At 47.1% G+C, this 23,135-nt stretch overlaps 1 protein-coding gene and 1 pseudogene across 4 annotated transcripts in view; one reads left to right on the forward strand and one right to left on the reverse strand.

Annotated features, from left to right (window-relative positions):
• The window catches only part of PARP4 (poly(ADP-ribose) polymerase family member 4), a 66,776-nt gene that overhangs the window by 43,081 nt on the left and 560 nt on the right, over window positions 1-23,135 (reverse strand). For 2 of the 4 annotated variants that reach the window (XM_031465669.2, XM_031465673.2), the window contains exons 2-12: window positions 22,995-23,120; window positions 20,038-20,170; window positions 18,091-18,292; window positions 13,400-13,463; window positions 11,826-11,901; window positions 10,826-10,939; window positions 9,497-9,646; window positions 8,661-8,798; window positions 7,381-7,554; window positions 4,215-4,375; window positions 1,766-1,903 (exon numbers count right to left, since the gene is read on the reverse strand). In XM_031465669.2, the coding sequence (XP_031321529.1) occupies window positions 1,766-1,903; window positions 4,215-4,375; window positions 7,381-7,554; window positions 8,661-8,798; window positions 9,497-9,646; window positions 10,826-10,939; window positions 11,826-11,901; window positions 13,400-13,463; window positions 18,091-18,292; window positions 20,038-20,169 (1,349 nt within the window). In that variant the 5' untranslated portion in view covers window position 20,170; window positions 22,995-23,120. Of the gene's footprint in view, window positions 1-1,765; window positions 1,904-4,214; window positions 4,376-7,380; window positions 7,555-8,206; window positions 8,622-8,660; window positions 8,799-9,496; window positions 9,647-10,825; window positions 10,940-11,825; window positions 11,902-13,399; window positions 13,464-18,090; window positions 18,293-20,037; window positions 20,171-22,994; window positions 23,121-23,135 lie in introns of those variants that run through there. The other 2 variants (XM_031465670.2, XM_031465672.2) reach the window with 2 other exon arrangements.
• Window positions 15,542-17,275, forward strand: LOC116157135 (antizyme inhibitor 1-like; annotated as a pseudogene).

A 23,135-nucleotide genomic window follows, 5' to 3' on the forward strand; every position in this document is an offset into this window, starting at 1 on the left:
AGGTGCTATTTAAGGACGTTCTGCTCAGTGAAATAAGCCAGACACAGAAAGACAAATACCGCATGACTCCACTTATGTGTGGAATCTAAAAACGTCAGACTCACAAAACCAGACAGTAGAACGGTGGTCTCCAGGGGCTGGTGGGGGTGGGAACGAGGGATGCTGGTGAAAGGTTACAATGCTTCAGTTACCAGGGGAGTGAGTTCTGGGGACGCGGCATGCAGCAAGGGGACCGCAGTGTGAAAGCCTGTGGTCCATATTTGAAATCTGGGGAGAGAGTAGATCTTGTGTCCTCACCACCAGGAAAAAAGCTAAGTCCACGAGGTGACAGACTGTTAACTAACTTGGCTGTGGATGTCATTTCACAATGTATCTGTACATCAAATCATCAGTTGTATAACCTAAACATACACAAGCTTTATTCATCAATCATATCTCAATAAAGCTGAAAATATACACCAACTAGAAGACAATACATAAATAATTAGCATGAAAATGAAAAGAAAAATGTGTTTCAAGTTAACCCCACAGAAGGAACTCCAGGTGCCATGAAAACGGACCAAGCCAAGGCTGGTCTCCCATCCCTGCGCTGACCTGCCCGGGCTGCCCAGCGGGACACGGCTAAGCCAACTTACACGGGCTCCCCGGACCTCCACCCTCTCAGGACGCTCTGTGATCAACGGTGACTGTGCTGAAATCTGGGAAGGCGGGGAGGGAGACATCCGCCTTTTATTACACCTGCACGTTGAGTTCTGTACTGCCAAATGGAATTCATTTTGTGAAATGGTCTTTGGGATTTAGACCTGCTCAAAGGGGTAGTGGGATCTTTCCTACTCAAAGATTATTTTTACAGTTTTATTTTAAATGATAAAATCTTTGCTCTGCGTGGAGTTGAAGTGCGAGGAATGAGGTAAGGATCCAACTTTGTAAGAAAATACAGCCCTTCCGTAGAGATAAAAGCCACTCTCATCACACATGAAGTCCCCTACGGTTCTCGGTTTATTCGTGGGTTCTTTATCCCGTTGAGTTGTCTACTTTTGCACCACCTCACTGCTTCACTCAGTAAAGCTTTAAAATATGTTTTTAATGCCTGACTGGTTGATCTTCCCTTAATATTCTTACCCTGGTAAAGTCAAATTTAAAAAACAATGTGCTGTGGGGTAAGCTTTTCATTTCTTAAAAACATCTTGTTAGGAGCATTACTGTGATGGCGCTACATGCAGAGGCTAGTTCCAGGAAGACCTGCGTCCTGCTGCGTAGCGTCTTCTGGGTGCGTCAGCAGCAGTTAGAGCTTTTCTGGTGGATCTTATGTCTCTCCTTAAGCTTCTTCGTAGGTATTTAACTAAGGATCCGGATTTACTCATATTTCCCCCTGCTCCCCAAGACCTCCGTTCCAGCCCCAGTACTAGTCGGTTATTCAAAGCAAACAGATGATTACAGTTAAGCCTTGAATTCCCAGTATCTGGGCACTAATTTCTAGCACGTTCCTAGACTAGATACAGAGAAGGGGGGAGTCAGCACACAGAGAACCCCCTTTCGTCACAAAATACAGTCTTCAAGAAGTATTTCACAGCCATGCACTACACTTTAATAAGTACACAACTTAAATTATACATTCAATTATAATTCACAGTGTTCAGTTTTGTCTGGAATCCAATAAGCTGGCTGATTTTAATGGAAGACACCCATGTTGTTTAGATAAAAAGGAAACCCTTCACCTGTGTGAGGCTGAAAACTCTGGAAAGCAAAAGTGGCACGTGCTTACCGGGACAGGATCCCCACGAAGCTCCGCACAGGAGAGCCGTGCAGCAGGGCCTTCACGTTGCCAAGCTGGCTCAGAAACTCTGTGGTTTCACTCGCTCGGCCAACTCTAAATATCTGCAAGATGTTCACTGGACTCTTACTGTAAGAATCAGAAGAAAACCTTGAGACTACATGATCGAAAGCAAAATAAAAAATTGTCATTAGCAGCAGAAAACCCAAATTATTAGAGAACTTATTCAATGACTCACAACGCAGCATGTCTTGGAAATACTATGCAGCCACTAAAGAAATCACACTCTTAAAAATAAATAAGGATACGAAGCAAAACTTACAGTAAAATAAGCTTTAAAAGTGGGTTACAAAACCTTACGTACAGTGTGATCCCAAATTTTGTCAAATACGTAATGTACGGAATAAACAACCTGAATAAGCTCACTCATTCACTCACACATTCATTCAACAAACACACTCTGAGCTGAGGACTCTGCCAGCTCTGGAAATAAGATCGCACCGTCTCTGCCTCGTGGAGCCCATGTTCTCACCAGAGAGACAGAAATCAAGAATTCAACAACACCTGCTCCTAAGTGTGGCTGAGCGAGCCAGCCAGGGTCAGAGAAAGCAGCCAAGGGGGCCTTTCTTTGGAGGTGGTGTTTAAGGGAGGCAGCAGAATCCAGTCTAACTGCTACGCTCTAAGCGGTCATTTCAGGGAGATTAATGGGACGGGGCAGGTGCACAGAACGTCAGGGAGGCGGCAAGAAGCCAGGATTAAAGGTGTTCTGGAGGCAGAACCCATGATGTGAGGGTGAGGGAGGGGGCGTCAGCAGTGGGTCTGGGTGACAGGGACGGGGAAGTGGGGGGCTGCCCAGCACCAGGTTTGGGGTGTGGAGGGGGGCCTGCCCAGCAAATCAGCCAGCTACAAATGACAGCCTTTCTTTCCGAGAGCTGGTGCCCAGCTCCTCACCGGGCGTACGTTCTACGCCAGAGAGCCAGCAGTGGTCCTGCCGTCTCTGGGCTACCTCTGGGTGGCAAGACTTGGGGTCATCTTTAATTTCTTCATGTTTTCACACATTTTCTAAACTTTTAGCAAAGAATATGAATTTTATAACTAGAAATAATTAATATGAAAAAGTCATTATTAGTGACATGAAATGGAGAAAACCTAACTTTTCACAGCAGCGGAATCTCTTTGTAGGGAGAGGCCCACTTTTGCTGCATGAATTTTTTAGCATGTGGGTGGGGCTGAGGGCTCCAGGGGCCTCCGGGAGGGCATCACGGGGTTGACGGCACCCTCCCCAGGGCTTGAAGACGCAGCAGCTCCTTCCTTCCACCCCTGGAGGAAGCGGGGACCCCTCCTGAGCACGCCTCCACTGTTACCAGACTCTAGATACCAAGGGGAGGGTCAAAGTCAAATCAAATCAAGAAGTCAAAATAACCCGATTATATACAGAAACAAAGCCTGGAGAAGATCTGCAGGAAGGGGTTTTTTTAAACGAAGGTGAAATTCACATAACATAAAATCCACTGTTGTGAACACAGTTCAGTGTTATTTGGTGCATTCTGTGACTACCACCTCCACCCGGCTCCAAACACCCCTCCCGAAAGGGCGCCCACACCCACCCAGCTGGCAGGCTCCTGGCTCCCTCCCCGCCCCAGGGAGCTGCCTCGGTCTCCCTGGGGCTGACCTGTCTATTCCTCGTATTCCACGTAAATGGACTCATGCGGCATGTGATCCTTGGGGTCTGGCTTCTTTCACTTGTCAGGAGGTTTTCGAGGTTCACATGCTGCAGCAGTGTATCAGGACTTCACCTCTTTTTATGGCTGAATAATATTCCATTGCACGCTGATGCCTTATATTGTTAACCCGCATGCTGGCCGGAGGGCCCTGACCAGTCAGCTTCCAGACCCTGGGCCATGGCGAGTCCACGGGGTGCTGACCAGCAGGGTCTGCCTCCGCTGTTCCACTGCTGCTGCCCCGGCTGCAGAAGGTGCGTCCACGGGAGAGAGTGGTCTGCGAGGAGATCCACATCAGGGGCACTGTCCCTCTCGGCTTGTTTTCCGGGTTTCAGCTGTTCCCACGCCCTGGAGTGGCCAGTTTAGAAGCTGCCACGCCCATATTTCTGCATTCTAACATCTTAATTTGAGTGGGTTTTCCTATGCAATACTCTTCAGAATGCAAACAGTATTTGAGAATGTACACCAATAGTCTCCCATCTAAAGCTTTAAAATGTAATTCTCAGCAAGAGTAGGTAAACTCGAAATGGAGAGAAATGGAGTAATAGGGAGTGCTTTCAAGCCCAGAATGTGGCCCCGAGCCCTGCTGCAGACATGGAACAAGTCACCGCCATCACACTGCAATCATGCTGACGGCGGGCAACCACGGAGATCAACACCAACGGAATCCGAAACAGCGTCACACAAAGCCGACCCTAACACATTTCCCGCATGCTCACCTGCGGTTATTCTGCAGTAGCTCTTCTCTGACTCTGGAAAATTCTTCTGTGTTCTGCTCAACATGCTCAATTTGGCATCTCAAAGCTCGGTATTTGGCAAGAGACGGCGGGTTGGCTTTGGACAAATTAGTTTCACAGACATTAACCATGTCTCTTATTAGCTGTAGGTGGAAATGATTCACACATGTTAGAATTATCAAAATATTTATATTGTATTACACTTTCTCAAAAGCTTTTTTCCCCAAAGCATGAGATTGATATCTGCCTGGACTGTAAGTGTGTTAAGGCTGACACAGTGCCTCAGTGACCGCACAATATACAATGATAATAACAGTGTCAGCACGGACAAGACTGTTACGCAGGTGTGTTCAGGACGTCATTCCTTTCATCCACACCAGCCACTTGTCCTATCCGGTCTCACTGTCCTCACTGGGTGCACGGGCAGTGAGGCTCAGAGGTCCCCGCAGCAAGGACAGTGTCCTGCAGGTCAGGAGCTCGCATGAGGGGACACAGCTCCTGAATGGTCTGAGTCACATTTACTGTAGGGACTTGTTGGTCTCACATCTCTGAGACCCAAGAGACAGTGAAGGAGGTGTCTGCTGCCACCAGCGTGGGGAGGGGCTCTTAAACTGTAATTCAAATCCACCAGCCATAAAAGACTGACATGTTTTTCCATAAAAGTAAAACATTTCTGCGTGGTAAAACAAAACAAGCCAATCGCCACCACCACCACCACACTCACCATAAGCAAAGAAAACAAACAAACAAACAAACTGCAGAGAGTATTTGCAATTCACATCACAGACGAAGCTCCCTAATGTACACAGGTCCTAAAAATCATGAAGAAAACTATCGAGACCCAAAAGAAAAAGAGACAAACTTCATAGAAGAAGAAACACAAACGTCGCTTAAAATCTGGAGAGGTGCTCGGGCTCTCTGCAGCAAGGGGCCGCTTCTCTCGCAAGCTTGGGAAGTCTGGAAGGTTGACAAACTCACCGGCTAAGAGGTCAGGAAATACAACCTCTCCTTTGCTGACGGTGGGAGGGCAACACGGAACAAGTCCCCAAAGAGACAAAATGCACCCCAGCTACAGATGCCCGTGTCCTTGCAGCCTGCGCTTCTGCCCCTGGGGCGTGTCTCAGAGACCCCCACCCCTGCAAATGTCTGAAATGACACACGCAGGGTATTCCCTGGGGCACCATTTGCAGCAGCAAAATCCAGGGACCAGAGCCACGTCTGGCGGGGGGTGCCCACCCGTGCACCGGGGACCCGAGCAAAGGCGCACCCGGTGAGGAGAGCGGGTGCCAACGGCAAAGGGAGGAAATGACTCTTCTGTAAAACAGGGGGAGGTGTACATGTGTACGTTCACGTTCAGACTTATCTGTGTGAAGCAATGGTGAACAGAAAACAAGGTAACCGAAATGGCTGCCCGTCGTGGGGGCAGCTGCACAGCTGGCGGGGACAGGGTGGGACAGAGGGGACCTTTTCGACGCGATTTTGACTGTTGAGTCACATGGATGTATTACCTACTGAAAATATAGAATTTAAATTAAAACTATTTGGGAGGCACCACACACGCCCTCTCAGCCGCAAAGCCAGCAGCTGAGGTCCTGCGTGTTGGGCGCCAGGGAGGTGATGGTTCTGACCCTGGTCCCTGATCTCCTCAGTCACTGGCTCATCTCATCTGCTGGCTCCTCAATTACTCTGGACTGTAGAGTCCTCTGGGGATCGGTGGGAAGTGTAGAACTTCCCCTCTGCAAATCCCTCTGAAGCCTGGAGGTCACGAAGCTCTGGATTTGTCCCAAGCCCAAGCCCAGAGAAGGCAGCCCAGAGCCAGACAGGGATGCAGGCCTCACCCAGCGCGGGGCGGACACTGGAGCTGCCGTCATGCCTCCTCTTAGGACTGAGTCTGCTCCTCCCCCAGAGCTTGAGAGAGACCCAGCCAACTTCTGAGCAGTCTTGGTAATTCTATTCACCTCAACAGCGACTGGCTTAGGGACACACACGACTCAGTTCTGACCAAAGAAGTAAGAGTCTGACAACAGCCAAGACCTGGAAGCAACCCAAGTGTCCACCGACAGATGACTGGATAAGGAAGATGTGGTGTATTTATAAAGCGGAATACTACTCAGCCATGAAAAATAAAACAATGCCATTTGCAGCAACATGGATGACCTGGAGATTATAATACTGAGTGAAGTAAGTCAGACAGAGAAAGACAAATATCATATATCACTTATATGTGGAAGCTTAAAAAAATGACACTGATTCTAGCTATAAACCAAAAACAGACTCATGGACATAGAAAGTAAACTATGGTTACCAAAGGTAAAAGAGGGGGAGGGATAAATTAGGCGTTTGGATTAGCAGATACAAAATACTTCATACAAAATAGATAAACAACAAGGATTTACTGTAGAGCATAGGGAACTACATTCAGTATCTTGTAATATATAATGAAAAAGAATCTGAAAAAGTATATATACTATATACACATATACACATGTAACTGAAACACTTTGCTGCATGCCTGGAACTAGCACAATACTGCAAATCAACTAGACTTCAATTAAAATTTTTATTTTTGGAAATAAATTAAGTATCTTGTAATAGCTGATGGTGAGAAAGATTACGAAAATGGATATACGTATATTCATGTATGACTGAAGAACTGTGCTGTAAAAAAATTGTTTCACTTTAAAAAGCCCTCTCTGCTGGGGGCTTCCTCCAAGAGACACAGACAGAAACACTCCAGGTGGGATGCTGTGAGCTGTAAGCGGATGGGGGACGGGGAGCAGCCACAAGGGGAGCTGTCGCCCACAGGAGGCACTGGACAGAAGCAGCGGACCCTGCCGACAACACTGCCTCCAGGTGAATGGACCACGGTGCCCTACACCTGACTCCTCCCCTGATCTGGAAAGTCACTTTGCAGCCTGTCAGTGCTGGCGCACGTGCACCTGCACCACGATTCCAACAGTCACGTGAGTGCACGGCTCAGGTCGCTTCCACAAACACTCAAATGGCCCCAAACGGCTCCATGAAAGTTTGTTATCGAGCAAACTCTGGAGGCAAGTTCTGTGGTTCAGTGTTACCTTCGTCATCAGATTTGAAAAGGCCCCACTTGACCCAGCAAATTTTAAATGGCATTTGTATTCCAGAGCCTCACCTGGCAGAGGTCCTCCTTCTTGGCCAGCAGGCTCAGGGTGACCCTTCCTGCCACGGCGTCCCGGTGGGGGATCAGCCTGTAGAACTCAGTCATCATCGTCTGCAGTCGCTCCTCGGTCTCCCCGTTTTTCAGTGCCGCCTTTACTAGAAGGAGGGTCCCCTCGGCCTTGCTCACCTTTACATAGGAGATGACATACGATTATTAAAACTAAATAAAAACAAAACATAAATACAAAACAGAAACAGACTCATAGACATAGAATGCAAACTTGTGGTTGCCAAGAGGGCAGGGGGTGGGAAGGGACAGACTGGGAGTTCAAAATGTAGAATAGATAAACAAGATTATACTGTACAGCACAGGGAAATATATACAAGATCTTACGGTAGCTCACAGCGGAAAAAATGTGACAATCAATATATATATATATGTTCATGTATAACTGAAAAATTGTGCTCTACACTGGAATTTGACACAACATTGTAAAATGACTATAACTCAATGAAAAAATGTCAAAAAAAAACACTAAATCAGATAATCTAGAGAGAGTAGAGGAACACGCACAAAGACACCTAACACGGTGTTGGGTCCATCACGACCCTGCTTTGCGCGGACACGTCGTAGAACGAGGGCCGTGCGGTTACAGGTGCACCTCGTTTCCAAAGCCGGGCTTGGCTGGGGGTCCCGACTCTCCGTGGGTCTGTGTCTACACCCGCCCCCACGGAGAGGAGCACTTGTGCGGGTGACCGTCTCCACAGGAGAGCTTTGGAGAGACGTCAGGATCAGACGAGGAATGAAACCTTCCTGAACAAGCACTTTCGGACTTTACCCCAGGAAACCTCCTTCTTTGGAAATGAATCAGTTCAACTCCACAGAGGAAGACGATCTGTTACTTCAACAGGACAGGGCAGTGGTGCGCCGCACCCCGGGGACATCCTCACTCGCTCCCTCAACGACTTGCAGTTAAGAAGGCGCCTTCGCAGGACGCCAAGTGCACCTCCTGCTCCCGAGGGCAGTGAGAGAGCGGGCTGCGGGCCGGGCCGACGCGACCCGGCAGGTCCCGGCCCCAGCCTCTCGCCTGCCACCGGCCTGCCGACCCAGGGGCATCCTCCCAGGACCCCGGTTTCGCTGGACGCTCCTTCCCCACGCCCGGTGTCCCCACCTCCAGGCTGCGGGCAAAGGGAGGTGGAGCAGCTGGACCTGCGCTCGGGCAAAGGCGGTCTGACAGAGCAGGAGGCAGGTCAGTCGCGTTCGAGGCCCTGCGTCAAAGCCCCTCGACTCACATCCTTAAGGCTCATCCTGTTCACAGGTGTGCACAGCGTGTGCTCCAGGCGCCCGAGAGCTTCTGCCCAAACCATCTCCACCAAGGCGCTCACCTCCTGGCTCGGAACACCTGAATTTATCACCTCCTCCAAAAGCAACTGCGACAACAAAGTAACAAAGGAACAGCAGCAAGACTTCTACGTGAGCGGGTGGGTCTAAACACACCGGACGGAGCTGCGAGGAGCCACCGAGCGCGGGGCGGGACCGCTGCCTGCCGGCGCCTCCCCGCACTCCCGGCCCCGCCCTCGTCCCCCCGCCCCAGCTCCCCCGGCGCCAACCCCCCGCCTCCCCGGCTCCCCCGGCGCCAACCCCCCGCCTCCCCGGCTCCCCCGGCGCCTCCCCCCATCTCCTCGGCTCTCCCGGCGCCTCCCCCTCTGCCCGCCCCCTCGCCCTGCGAGCTCCCGGCGGCGTTAGCGGCCGGGCAGCTGCGGGGAAGGCGCAGCGCGGTACGGGAGTGTGTGCCCACGGCCTCCGGTGAAATAAGTAAACAAGTAACCCTAATTACCTCCCCCTACCAGAACCCAAACCAAACCCAAAGAGGTGAAGCGGCACCCAGGGCTAGGGATGCGGGCCCAGGTTTCAGTGTCGCCGCCTGAGGGCTGGAGGCTCGCCGCTGGAGGCTGTGGGGTGTGGCTCCGCCGGGGCCGCTCCCGCTCAGCTCCGCAGCCCTCGGCGGCTGACCTCCCCTCTCTCACCTCCCACTTTATCTCCCGCCAGCTTATGTGTCATCATGGAAGCGCTCCTATTAAAGGTGCTCAGTCAGTGACACAAAGTAACGTGAAGAAATCAGCCCCACCGTTTGCAGCTTTTCGGATGCTAGCTGGGTTGCTTCAGGTGTAAAATGTTCCCTCAGTAGAAATCCCTGTTTCTTCAGCTCTTCAATGTAGTTTTCATAGTATTCGCTTGCATCTGCTGACGTCTCCTTCACAGAGAATTGTCTTCTAGTCTGTGAATTACAGGATGGAGCAGATGGAGCAAAGGGTTAGGAGGTGAGGATATGGTAACTTACCAACAGAAGGGTCTTTGTTGAACACCTGCTGTGTACCCTGGGGGCGGAACACAAAGGAGGTGTTAGTTCCCTGACATTCAGGAGCTTAGAAACTAGTTTTTTTTTTTTTTTTTTTTAAAGAATTACTTACATCTTCCATTCTTCACAAAACAGCCTAAAACCTGAAAGTAAGGGGGAAGCCTGGGCAGGCACAGCCTGCAAAAAAGACACGTGTGGTTCACCGAAGAGCCTCAGACAGCCCCTCAGAGCCCACACTGTCTTCTACATGTTATTCTGATCAGCTCTGAGGCCTGGCTTTCTAGCTTTCTGGAAATGAGGAAAATCAGGGGAGGGGATGGAAGGAAAAATGCCTCAGAAAGAGGCGTTGATAGAGCCAGGAGACAGCAAGCAGAAAGGACAACCTTGGGCGAGGAGAAAGGCGGGGACCCTGGCAGGTCCTGTCAAAGGCAGACGAGGGGCCCCTGGACAGCACCCCTTCCCCTTGCACGGTGTCTCCTCCTGTAAGTCTGAACGTCCAGAGGATACCCTGATGGGGGCTGCAGGTTTTATTTGAACTTTAGGTTTTGGCTTTGGGTTTCCTTTTGTAATTGTTTTTGGTTGGAACCATGCCCTTGACCTGACACTGACCAAGCAAGGATCATGGCCTCTGCACAGCCTTCCTGGCTGTGCCCGAGCCCCCGACACTCCATACACATCTCAGCACAGTTCAGTCTCGGGGGGCTGCAGTGGTGTGTTGTTCCCCACAGGTCGGGTAGGAAGTCTTTTCGTCTGTGGGTTCTGGCCTCTACGGGATTACTTGGTACACAGTAGGTGATTAATAGAGTGAGTGAGGGGACTGCTTGCATGGTGTAACCACTGGGAGCGTTTCCATGAGTGGCTCAAGCAGGAGCCTGCACCCAGTGGATGCCCCCCTCTGCCAAGAATTCCTGCTGCTCTGGGCAGTGCGGTCTCACCTGCTCTCCCACCTCCACATCCCAGAAGAACACCCTCCACCCCTCAAAACTTAACCAGCTAAAAAGAAAAAGTTAATGCACTGGCTGGTTCACGTGCCCAGTTCTAAGCAGGTGAGTCACTAGCAGGGTGGATAAACCCGAGGCATCAGCACGAAGCCCCTACCTTGGCGCTGTCGGCCTGGAGGAAGTGGGCGGCTATCAGGAAGGTGTGGGCCCCCGGGTCCTGGGAGCACCGCAGCTCCACCACTGCCCTCTCCGTGCCCTGCTGCGGCCCTGCCTAGAAAACAGGGTGTTCTTTCATAAGCTGGACTCATTCAGTAACAACCCACATGTGCCATTTAAAAATGCTGATTACAAAATAGATACACGTTCATCAGCAGATTTAACTTAGAAAATACAGAAAGTAAACAGAAAAAATAAAAGTCACCTGAGCTCATGCACAGATATCTAGTCACTGTTGGTTTTTTTATATTTCCTTCCAGTATGTTTCCTGCAGACTCATCTGTGTATATTTAAACTGCACTGCTTTTGATGTTTTCTTAATCACAAGGAAGTGTTATTTCTACACTACATTTTATTAAAATATCTAAAAAATACAAATGGAGCATCATTTTGAATGCTGGTGTTATTTTGCATTTGTATGATATTGGAGAAAAAGTTTTTGTTTTTCTTTTTAATGAAAAGTAATGGAAATTCAACATAGTGTAAATACTTGGTGTCAAATGTACTCTTTGAAAATATAAGAAACTGTTAAGAACAGGGAGGAGTACCTTTATTTTTAATGTCTTATTAAGATTTCGTACTGTTTACATTTTTATTATAAGCATGCATTTCTTTTATAGAAAATGCTAAACAAATTAAACATTAAATCTTAAATGTAACAATTTTCTTGACTATTAAAAATCAACTGATAAATTAAGGAATATTTATTCAGGATATGCACAATTTTTCAAATGAATGAGAAAATTATCAAACAGGAAAAATTGAAGCCTTCAAACATTTTTTTCCCCCAAATAGAATCAGACTCCTTGGTGAAAAAGAATAAGAAAATGAATATATGTATATTTGTGTATGACTGAAGAATTGTGCTGCACACCAGAAATTGACACAACATTGTAAACTGATTATACCTCAATTAAAAAAAAAAGAAACCAGACTCTTACTTTTTCCAAGGTGTTGTATTTTGCAACTTCAAAATCTTGAGGAAAATGAGGAATTTCAACATTCTCTGCATAAAACCTGAAATTTGTGTAATAAAAGTTTAACATTAAAATGAACTTTTAGACTAAACAGAATTTCCATAAAAACGTAGATCTCCTAGCTCACATGAAATACACTGTAAGCCCCTAACGCCTCCTTGGAGACTCTATGGTTGAGAGGTCTTGGGAAATGCCTGGGTCCCCTCTGCACAGTCCTGTGGCCCCGATGCCAGCACTGTGGGGGTCTGCCCTGGAGGGCGGTGGCAGAAGCAGAGGTGAAGGAGAACCGGCAGGGGCACCGGGGACGCACCGCTCTGCAGGGACAGGAGACCCGTGCTCACCCGGGCTCCGGCCATAAAGCTGGTCACTCCAGGCAGGCCACGCCAACTCCCCTTCCAGATAAAGGTGTCGTGCACACAAACAAACACATGAGTGAATGACGTGAAGGTGTCAGGCTTCTCCTAAACTGTACTTCTAATTTTGATATTTGTTCTCTCTTTTAACATGAAGATCAACAAATAACTTAAGACCAAACGTGATGATGTCTAACTGATGCTGCAGTTAGGGGCCTGCAGTGTGAGGGGCCGTACAGAACTTCAGACTCATGTACTCCATGTGGGGAAGGTTGTGTTATTTCCATTTTTTTAAAAATTTTCTTTCTTTCTTTCTTTCTTTTTGTATTTCATTATTTATTTATTTAAATAATTTACTAAAGTGAAACTCACAGTCTAGAAATTAGCCATTTTAAAACGAACAATTCAGTGGCATTTAGTACATTCACAGTGTTGTGCAAACACCACTTCTATCTAGTTCCAGAACATTTCCACCACCCAAAATACAACCTCTTTCCACACTAAGCACTTTCCTCTACGGACACCTCCTCCCAGACCCCGGTAACTCCCACTTCACAGTCTCTCTTTGGATTTATCTATTCTGGATGTCTTTCTTTAATTAACATATATGTACTGTTCATTGTTTCTTAGGACAGTTTAGAGCTTCAGCCTTTTAAACTTACATAGTTATCATATGAATAAAGCCAACCACAAAATAAGAATCAACAGAATGCGGTAATCCAGTCATAAAGGACGGTTAGATGTGCTGACACACATTCAAGATATCAGCCATCTTAGTTATAAATAATAAGTAGTGCATTTGTGCCCTTTTTTTTTTTGAAGATTCCACATGTATGTTATCTCCATTTTTAAAAAATACCAGGTAGAGAGTAACACCTTGACTCTGAAGGCTGTTCAGTAAGGCAGCAGAGCGAACAGACCGCCCAAATCTCATCTCCAGTGGTCTTCTTTTTTAAAATCAATCTAACAATTACGTCTAATCTCCTATAATACTGACGGGATAAAAGTAAGGATCAGTATAGCAGCTGAAGTAAGTCTTAAATAAAAACTTAATAAAGAGTTAGATAAGCAAGATCCATTAAAATACTGCAAAAACACTGAGGTGCCAACAGCATTTAATGCTGTGCATGAGGTTTACAAAACATTTTGCAAACTGTCGAGTCATAAGGATCAAAAGTAAGTTACTTAGTGAGTTGCACAACTTCCTTCTCCGGGGAACTGTCCAGGGACACGTCACCAGTTTTCACTCCTAGAATTAAAACAAATAAAACACATTTACTGCTTCGAGATTTATTAAAATTAATTAACAATAAATGCTGGAATTGTTAAGATTCCTGAATGTGGTCATATTTGCCATGCTATTCTATTTTCTAAGGTGTCCTTAAGTTAGCTATAGTTACTAGTAATCTAAGGACAAGTGGGAAAAGAGGAAGGTGATTAAAAGATAGTCAGGACACATTATAATTCTATTTGTTAGACAAGTGAGACTTCTGTTGGAATATGTACCGTTTGGAACTCACTGATAGGTATACAATTTTGGTTCTGGAGATTATGGCAAACATAGCCAGGAAGTGCATTTCTCACACTGTGCAGACCAGAATGAGTGCCCGAGTGCTATCACGCCACAGACAAAGGAACCAGGGATGTTCCTGGTTAGACGGAAATCCAGGATTCTATGTGAGGCCAGCAATTTTGCTTCACATTTTTCTTACAGAGGAATTGTAATGCTATGTATAACATTATGGTATATAGGAATAACTTTTAATGCAAGGACTTTTTTCATTTTAATTATGCTTTCAAGATTTCAAAGGTCATCAATGTATTTATAGTAATTCTGAATCAGACTGTATTATTCTGGATATTGAAAAATATTTCAACGTAAAAGGAGTTTACTACCCTTCCTATTGTGTTTTAGCTACCAATGTCTGAGCAAGAAAGTCTGATATAACAGCACTTCTGGGCAATCACTTGTCTTAAAGAGGCTGCACCACACCAAAACATTTAGATTTCTAAAACTCATAAATGATACAACTGACATCACACAATATGATGTCTAACATATGTCATGTGCTTATTATAAATCAGTATTTATCAAAACTGCCTATAAGGACCTACTGTATAGCACAGGGAGCTATATTCACTATCTTGTAATAACCTATAATGGAAAAGAATACATATGTGTGTGTGTGTGTGTGTATATATATATATATATATAACTGAATCACTTTGCTGTACACCTGAAACTAACACAACACTAAATCAACTATACTTCAACAAAAACAACAAAAAATAGAACTGCCTGACTTTTTAAATTGAAGTATAGTTGATTTACAATATTGTATTCATTTCTGGTATATGCCATAGTGATTCAATATTTTATAGATTACATTCCACTAAAGGTTACTACAAGATAATGGCTGTATTTCCCTGTGCTATACAATATATCTTTGTTGCTTGTTTATTTTATACAGAGTAGTTTGTACCTTTTAATCCTCCACCCCTCTCCTGCCCCTACCCCTTTCCATTTCCCCATTAGTAACCCTTAGTTTATTCTCTGTATCTGTGAATGTTTCTATCTTATCTTCATTCGTTTTATTTTTTAGATTCCACATATAAGTGGAAACATACAGTATTTGCCTTTGTCTGTCTGAATTATTTCACTGAGCATAATACCTTCCAGGTCCATCCATACAGTTGCAAATGGAAGAATTTCATTCTTTTTTATGACTGAGTAGTATTCCATTGTGTATATATACCACATCTTCTTTATCCACTCGTCTGCTGATGGAAACTTAGATGTTTCCATATTTTGGCTATTGTAAATAATGCTGCTGTGAACACTGGGGTGAATGGATTTGTTTGAGTTACTGTTTTTGTTTTCCAGGAGTAGAATTACTGGCTCATACAGTTACTGAATTTTTAGTTCTCTGAGGACCCTCCATACTGTTTTCCACAATGGCTGCATGCGTTTACATTCTCCTCAACAGCGTATGAGGCTCCCTTTTCTTCACACCCTCTGCAGCATGTATCTGTAGACTTCTGGATGACGGCCAGCCTGCAGGTATGAAGTGGTATCTCACTGTAGTTCTGATTTGCAAGAACGACTTGACTTCTGACGTGACTGATGAGGAGTGCATTTCTCTATGTCGAAAGGCTTTCGTTTTGGACAGATTCTGAGATAAAATGCAGGTTACTAAAGGAGCTGTGTTTCCGCTGGAAACCCCACGGCCTGGCCTTCCTTCCTGTCCCTCTGCAGTCCATTCCCTCCTCCTGCCGCAGCCACACAGCCTGGGGCAGGGGTGCCTGCGTTTCCCCCGTGACGCCCCTGCTGCTCAGGGCCCCGCCGCCTTGGGCATTTCTGCTCAAGGTAACCACAACCCTCTCTTCAAATTCCGCCAAAAAAGAGAAGACGCTTCGGGCCATTATCTCAGGGTGAATTTTCTGACCAAGCACACAACCACCCAGAGGCCGGGGAGAGAGCAGTCCAACCTCACGCCTCACCGCCGAGCCCCTCAGGGACCCAGCTGATGATGGGGCCCGTCTCCTAGCTTGTCCGTTCTGTCCTGAGGCCTACTGGCCTGTCTCTTGTTTTTCCTGGTTTAGGACTTTGACTTTGTGCAACATGGCTGAGAGGAGAGCGAGCGGCTCAGCTGGCCTGCTGGATGAAGGAACAGGCCTTGGAAATGTCATCAGTAACTGTGTTTGTGAACATACCCTGACAGCCAAAATGCCTTTTTTGTGGGAGATCTGGTAAAGACTGAAGAAACACAGTTGGTCGCTCAGATAAAGCTGTTCCACACGGTGAAGTGCGACTCCACTCCAGCCCAGCTTCAGATTTTGGCAGCTCTTGGAACCGGACTTGCTTGTTCCAGTAAAACTGAAATGGCTTTAGGGCAAGATTGGGTGTCTCACCAGAAAACCTACTGTATATAACTCATTGCAAGCAACCATCTCAGGTAAAGTGTGCAGCAAAAGTTGGAGTGAATATCACAACATGTGACTAAATCAAATAGCAGAAAATCACACACAATCACCCAACAGCCAGGGCTGTATTTCGTTAGTTCCCTGGACTCGTCCGTCTTGGACTGGGAGCACTGGCAATGTCAATGCACCGCCACCCCGTCCAGGCTTCACGTGTGCTGCCGCTGACGTGAACCGAGTCTGCCCAACCATCCTCCCCTTCACCTGGGGTCTCACGACTCACTGCAGGAGAAGACAGTATTACAGGGGAGAGGGTGACAGGAAGTCTGACATGTCCCAGAAGAACGGCAGGTGTTTGGGGGAATGTCTTAAGGAACTCGTTGTCTAAGTTACTGGGGTTAAATTTCATGTTTTAAGTGCTTGCAAAACTCTCCAGTATGCGTCCATGCTCTGCTGTGTGCCCGGCGAAACTGGCTTCACGGTGAACGTGTCAGACGTTGGTGGAGGCTCCACAGGGATGGAATTTCGGCTAGAACAGGTTAATCATGTTACCAGCCCTTTGCTGGATGTCTGCTTTCCTGAAGGATCTGACAGTAGAATAATCCCAGAAGATACAACATGTCTTCTGCATTTTTGTTTGCAGTTAATATTATTGCAAAGAAAGTTGTTGGAAATGATAAATTTTCCTCCAGAGTAGAAAAAGCTGTATGTGATGCACCAGCCTTAGTGTCTTATATGAATGATGGTGTTGATGGTTCTTTTCCAAGTAAACTGTTTAAGGCTCTAGCTATCGTCCCACAGGTTCAAAGAAACGCAAGGACGACGAACCTGTTAACAACAGCCCTGGGTTCCATCCTGTGAAGAGCTTGACCAAACTGGGGAAAACTCTTCCTCCTGAATGTGGGACACATGCTTTTCCTTGACAATCTGGGATCAGATTCTTTCCACGAACCATCTGCTTCTAATGATTTTTCAGAGCCAGCCAGTCATGACATGTTGTCCAGCGACTTGTACGAGACGCAGGACACAGGAGTCACTTCAGACACAATGACGGAGAACCTCCCCCCAACCCCACTTCACCAGCTGAGCCAGCAAGGCAGCTTCTCCACTAAGCTCGGACCCGCACTAACCCTTCTTTAGATCCGAAGTTGCCGGTGAAGCTTGTCTGGTCCTCATCTCAGAGTGGAAAGAATTCGAATGATCTTAGTCTGTTAATTCTCTTGGAGACAAATAGTATTAGCAATAGCTATTTGGGACCAGATGAAATCAGCTTTCATCTATAATTCACTGGGGGTAATCGGGAGATTTAGGTAATGTATCCAGATTTAAACTGACCAGTTTGCCCTACCCCTTAAGCATTCAAAATAAAATACGTAACAAAATGGATGACCTAGTGGTGACGGAAGCCCATTACCTGGATTCCCCATTACGCCGTTTACATACAAGTACACTGTTTTATACTAAGGATCCATGTTAAAAAGTCTTGTAAAGTTAATTTGTTACATCCAGATATATCAGACGTCAGTGGAAGACCAGAGTGACTTCACTGGATATGTTTAGTGTATACAGAATGTGAAAACCTGTGCTTTGAAGTGGAGTTTAATAAATGCCCAGTTGCATCATAGTATTTGTTGTATTTGACCTAATGTAACCTTTGTAGGATTCCAGTAAGATTTTGTGTGGTTTTTAAAAATTACACATCAAGTTTTCTGAGGTTATCATGGTTTTTGTAGTCCTTTTGCATCTAACTACACCAGACTAGATATTGAGAAACCCAGTTCTGCTGCTAAAGTAGTCGCTTGTCCTTCAGTAGTTTGCTGTCCATTTTCTGAGATAGAAAGTCTAATTATCTTCATAGTATTTCTGGACAATCCTTTGTCCACAGTATCACTGATGAACCGAAATATCTGTTCTAGTAGCTGTAATACAGTAAGTGCATGATACGAGGTACCTACCAGCGCTGCTCGCCCTCTGACGAGGAGTTGGTGTGATGTCCAGTGACTTCCTGGGACCATAATTCCCTACGTCCACGAGTCTCCTCTCTTTGATAGAGTCCCATACAAAGTCTGGGTTGGCAATATGGATACGGTTCTTTCGGATGGAGCTCAGCTGATACTGGCTCAGAACATCAGCGCTGTCCAAGATGACATGCGTGCACTAAGAAAACATAAATCCACCATGCATTAGCAAAAACGAAACTTAAATAAATTGTTTGCACTTGTCATTTTCAACCTTGTTTGTAATAATTTTTCTCAGATTTCTAAAACTTTTATGACTAATACAATTTCTAGTTACATAAATGTTAAAAAAAATGAGTTTTAAAAGAACATGGGTATGGATGTACCAGGACTGATTAACCAACTAACCACCGCATCATAAGAAGTAAAAGTTGAAGTCTAAAGTCATTGGACCCAGGCCTGCAAAGGCAGGTTGCTCTCCATCTGTCAGTGTTGGGGGCTGACTCCCCCTGCCCCTTCCTGGACCACAGCCCAGGGGTTGTGCCCAAGTTTCCACGACTGTCAACAATGCTGGGTTGGATGTCTTCATCTACACATCTTCAGACATGTATTTAATTACTCCTTTAGGAATGGAATCAAGACGTTCAAAAGGTATTCATTATATATTTATTTTAATCTGTTCACCAATAATTTTGCCAATTTACTTTTGAGTAAATATACGACATGCACACATTGGAGAATATCTAAAAGGTAAAACAAGAGCGCTAAAGTTACTCACTCCCCACTGCTGGTCCCAGCTCCTCCCCCGAGAGGCACCAGTCTGGGCCGCCCACCTGGGGCTGCTGTCTGTGTAGATCACACACAGGAGCACGCAGCTCTGTTCCAGCGCAGACACAGCCCAGCAGACGCACGTGCTGAGTTATCCGAAAGACATTCCTCACTGTCACATATCTGACTGTCTCTTTTGCTTGAGTAGCTGTCTGCGCAGCTCAGGATTTATGCACATTGGAAAACAGCTTACAAGAAGGCTGCACTCACGGTCTTAAAAGTGGCAGACCATGTTGGCATGCTCGGCCCAGAAGATGAACTGAGGTGTAACAAGTGTGAACTGTTCATCCTCCCACAGAAACCCTGAGACAGGTAAGTGAGGAGAGCCCTGGAGGGAAGCACGTACAGTTCTGCCTAAACTGGGGGCAAACCGCGACATTCCAGTTCTGATGTTCACAGCAAACTCCTGAGTCCCAGGGAAGCCCCCAGCCCCCAGCTGGAGCTGCCAGAGCTCCACGGAACACACCCCAGCTGTGGTCTGGGAGGGGCCGGCAGGGACAGGCCCCGGGCCTGCTGGCCTGGGGTCTCACGACTTCCAGTTTCAGTTCTCACTTCTGATGATGAGGTGGTTTGGGGGAGGGTGGCCTTAATTACTGTCAAGGTTTCGTCCAGCTGTGAGTTCCTATTCCTAAGCTGTCAGTTCATTTTAGACGGGAGCTTCCTTGGGCCTTAAATGAACAAAACTAACAGTACTAGCTGTGCTGCAAAGATCGCTGAGGCTGTGAGGCTTCCTCCCCCCCCCCCCCCCCCCCCCCGTGAGCCACCGCATGGGGTCCTGCCAGTAACTGTGAGGGCCTAGACACAGTGCAGTCCGCAACTCTGTGCGCTGTAACCTTGCTCTTTTGAGAACAGGTCGGTCTGAAATGATTTCCTTTTATGCCTGCGGCTGTGCTCCAATAAGGTTAGCTCCACAGAGCACACAGGGCTGTCCTCCCACCAGGGAACAGGGAGGGCATGGGCCTGGGGGGGTCTTCCCTCCTCGCCCCCCCAGGCCACCTCCCTCTCAGTGACCTTAGTCCCTCCTGCTCCAGTTTTCTCTACTGCTTGTCTTAACCACGACTCGACTCCCTTAATGCACAACATTTATCACACGGTTCTTAGAAAACCTGCAGATACCTGTGCATTTAATAAGAAGGAAAAATTTCCACCATTTTCCTTGATGTCAGTTTGTAGCTTTTTCTTCTGTTGACGAGGTAAGTGCTTGAGTTTCAAACAGAAGGTACAATTTGCAAAGATCCCCACAGTCATCCTGTAGGAAAAAAAAAATTCCAAGTCATAGTTTTTAAGGATTCTCTTTTCAGTGAATGTAATTGACAGTGAATTTAGAATGCCCTCAGGCAAACTGCAGGACAGTCAGGCACTGTTTTAAAAGAAGACATCGCAATCATGTAGTAATCACAAAAACTGAACATTACCCAAGCTTGCAATATGTATGTTGGTTTCTAATTTTTATGGTTAATATTGTAACACCCAAAATCCTTTTGCATAGGCTCATGATATACATCCTTATGAAAATGTGAGATTTCATTTACAAATGGGTATCTTTTAAGACTACAGAAGCATTTCTTTCTTTCTTTTTTTTCTTTTAATGGAGATACTAGGGATTGAATCCAGACTCTCGTGCATGCTAAGCACACATCATTCCACTGAGTGATACCCTGACCCAGAAGCACTTATTTCTAAATTAAAAATTAACATTATGTGATAGTGAAGATGATGCAGGAAAATGGATGTGGGGCTTGAGATGGGCTGTGTCCCAGGCTTCGGTTGAGCCCCTGGAACATGCTGCCAGGTGTGGGTCCTTGGCTTCGCACAGGAAAGAGTTCAAGAGCGAGCCACAGTTGAGTAAAGGTAGATTTATTCAGACAGATACATTGAAAGGCAAGAGAAAGGCCACGAGGTGTGGGGGTTGGGTGCTCAGATTAGAGTAAAAGTAGGTACACATTTCATAGACAGAGTGTGGGCCGTCTCGGAAGGGGGAGAGACAGAGAGAGGGAGGCTGCCTGCGTGAGGCACTGTGTTGCTAGTTTTTATGGGCTCAGTGGCTTCATGTGCTAATAAGTGGAAGGACCATTCGAACTAGTCTGGGGTTAGGGGCTGGGATTCCCAGGATTTTCCCTCTTGGACCTTTTGTGGCCAGCGTTGGGACTGCCATGGTGCCTGTGGGCATGTTATCCACCACGCTGATACATTACAATGGGCTTATAATGACGCTCAAGATCTGCTAGAAGTTAAATCTCCCACCATCCTGAGCCTCAAGGCCTCCTGGAGGTTGACTCGTTCACCATTTTGATGTGAACTGTGTAGGCCCCCGACTGTGGGAACAAAGGAACGAGCCTTGGGCTGGAATGGTAAACAAGTTATAAAAAGCTGCAGACTCAGAGGTGAGAAGGCTGGCTAGCCAATGAGGGGTAAGATCCCCAGAGGGGGGCAACCCAAGACAGGCCTGAGTCCAAGAAGAATGTTGTGAAGCAGCCGTTTCTCACACGTTCCGCCCTGATAAGCCTTAAGGCCCGCTGGTGCCAACACGAACGTGATTTACCAAAACATAAAGGGTCTCCTGACCTTGAGCCAGACACTGCCTGTTAACCATTTCCCTTGTCATTCTTCTTTGCTATATAAGACTGTGTAACTTAATAAAGCTTCAGAGTAGCCATCAGCTCTCGCCGCATACGGTGTGTATGTGTACATGATATCGCGACACCAACAAATTGCTGTGGCATTCCTTGAATGTCTGTGCCCTGCCCTCTTCCTGTCTCAAAACCATGGGTTTTTATATATAATTCTTCTATAAATTCAAAGAGATTCATCAGTTAAGTGGGTTTCTGTTAAGCCAGTCTGGAGAAAAACTGAACAGTTAGTAATAACAATACCTTTATTTTTACTTTTAAACATTTTATGTTTAAACATTTTAAGTTAATTTATTTTACCATATCATACATTCCCACATATAGAGAAATACTTCTAAGAAAAAAAAGCGTATTTTGAATTGAAACAACTTTGATGTGTGTTTAACAACAAACTAATAAATGGTGAGATACTGGGTTCAATTTACAGTAGCCGTTTGTGGGTTTTAACCTGGAGTCATCTCTAAGAGCTTGCCCACAGTGAGCTGGTGCTTTGCGAGGGGTTCACAGGTCCCACAGGATTGAGGGTCAGCGAGCAGGTGGCCTTCCTCAACCGGCCTCCTCAGCCGCACCTGCCCTTGACCGCGGTTCCCCTGGCCCCAGTTCCCTTTCACCTTTGCTGGGCAGTTGTGCCCACAACTCGGGGCCCTAAATGCGTCTGTCTGCAGACAACCCCCAATTTAGGGCAGAACGTCTGTCTGACGCGTCCCCACGCGCGCCTCCTGGCGGATGGTGGCCCCTGTCCGCTGGGGTGCGGTCCAGCCCTGACCGCACCTGTGCACCTATGCATCCTGCCCCTGGAATCCAGGCACTTTCCCCGTCCCTGCGTCCCCACCCCCCCACCCCCCAGCAGCAGAGCCCTGACTGTCTCCCCGCTTCTGCTGCTCTAGGCCTCTGATCACTTCTCCACAGTGAGTGCACACAGAGTCTCTCCTCGTATTTGACACTATTTGCATATTCGGACTCAAAGGGCCTCAATACCGCACCTAATGGGACCATCAAACCCCTGGGGAAGCAAAGGCCGCCTACTTAGGTGTTGCGCCTCCTCTAGGCACACAGGTGGGGCCCCCTCTCAGTGCTCACTGGTAAGTGCTCACATCACACACGAAGAAAGACTCTGTGTGCGGGTGTCCGGGGTGCGCTCCCCCCTTCATTAGGGCGCCGTGCGCAGTGTTTTTCCGTTAGGGTTAGTCCTCATCCACAGGTCGAGCCCGCCTTCCTGGGGCGGAGACTTTGGGTCCTTCTCACCCCAGGTGAGGCCTGGGTGGGGCCCCGCTGAGGCCCCGGGTTGGACTCCGAGTGAGTCCCGGTGAGGGCCACCCCCACCGCCCGTTGGGGCCCTGGGTGAGGCCCCAGGTGAGCCCTCAGGTGAGGGCCCCGCGAGGCCCGCGTCCGCACAGGCCGCACTCGCTCACTCCGGTTTCCAGACCTGGATTCAGCACGCACCTGCCTCAGTTTTCCCTCAGGAGCTCCGGTCACTCCCCAGGTCGGGTTACATTCTCTGAGGACTCACAGAAATAACTGCATTTTGCACGTTTTTTCCTTTGAAATCTAACTCAGAAGGCGGCCAGGCTGCACAGCATGTTG

This window comes from Camelus dromedarius, chromosome 13 (assembly GCF_036321535.1).
Source record: "Camelus dromedarius isolate mCamDro1 chromosome 13, mCamDro1.pat, whole genome shotgun sequence".
Lineage (NCBI taxonomy): Eukaryota > Metazoa > Chordata > Mammalia > Artiodactyla > Camelidae > Camelus > Camelus dromedarius.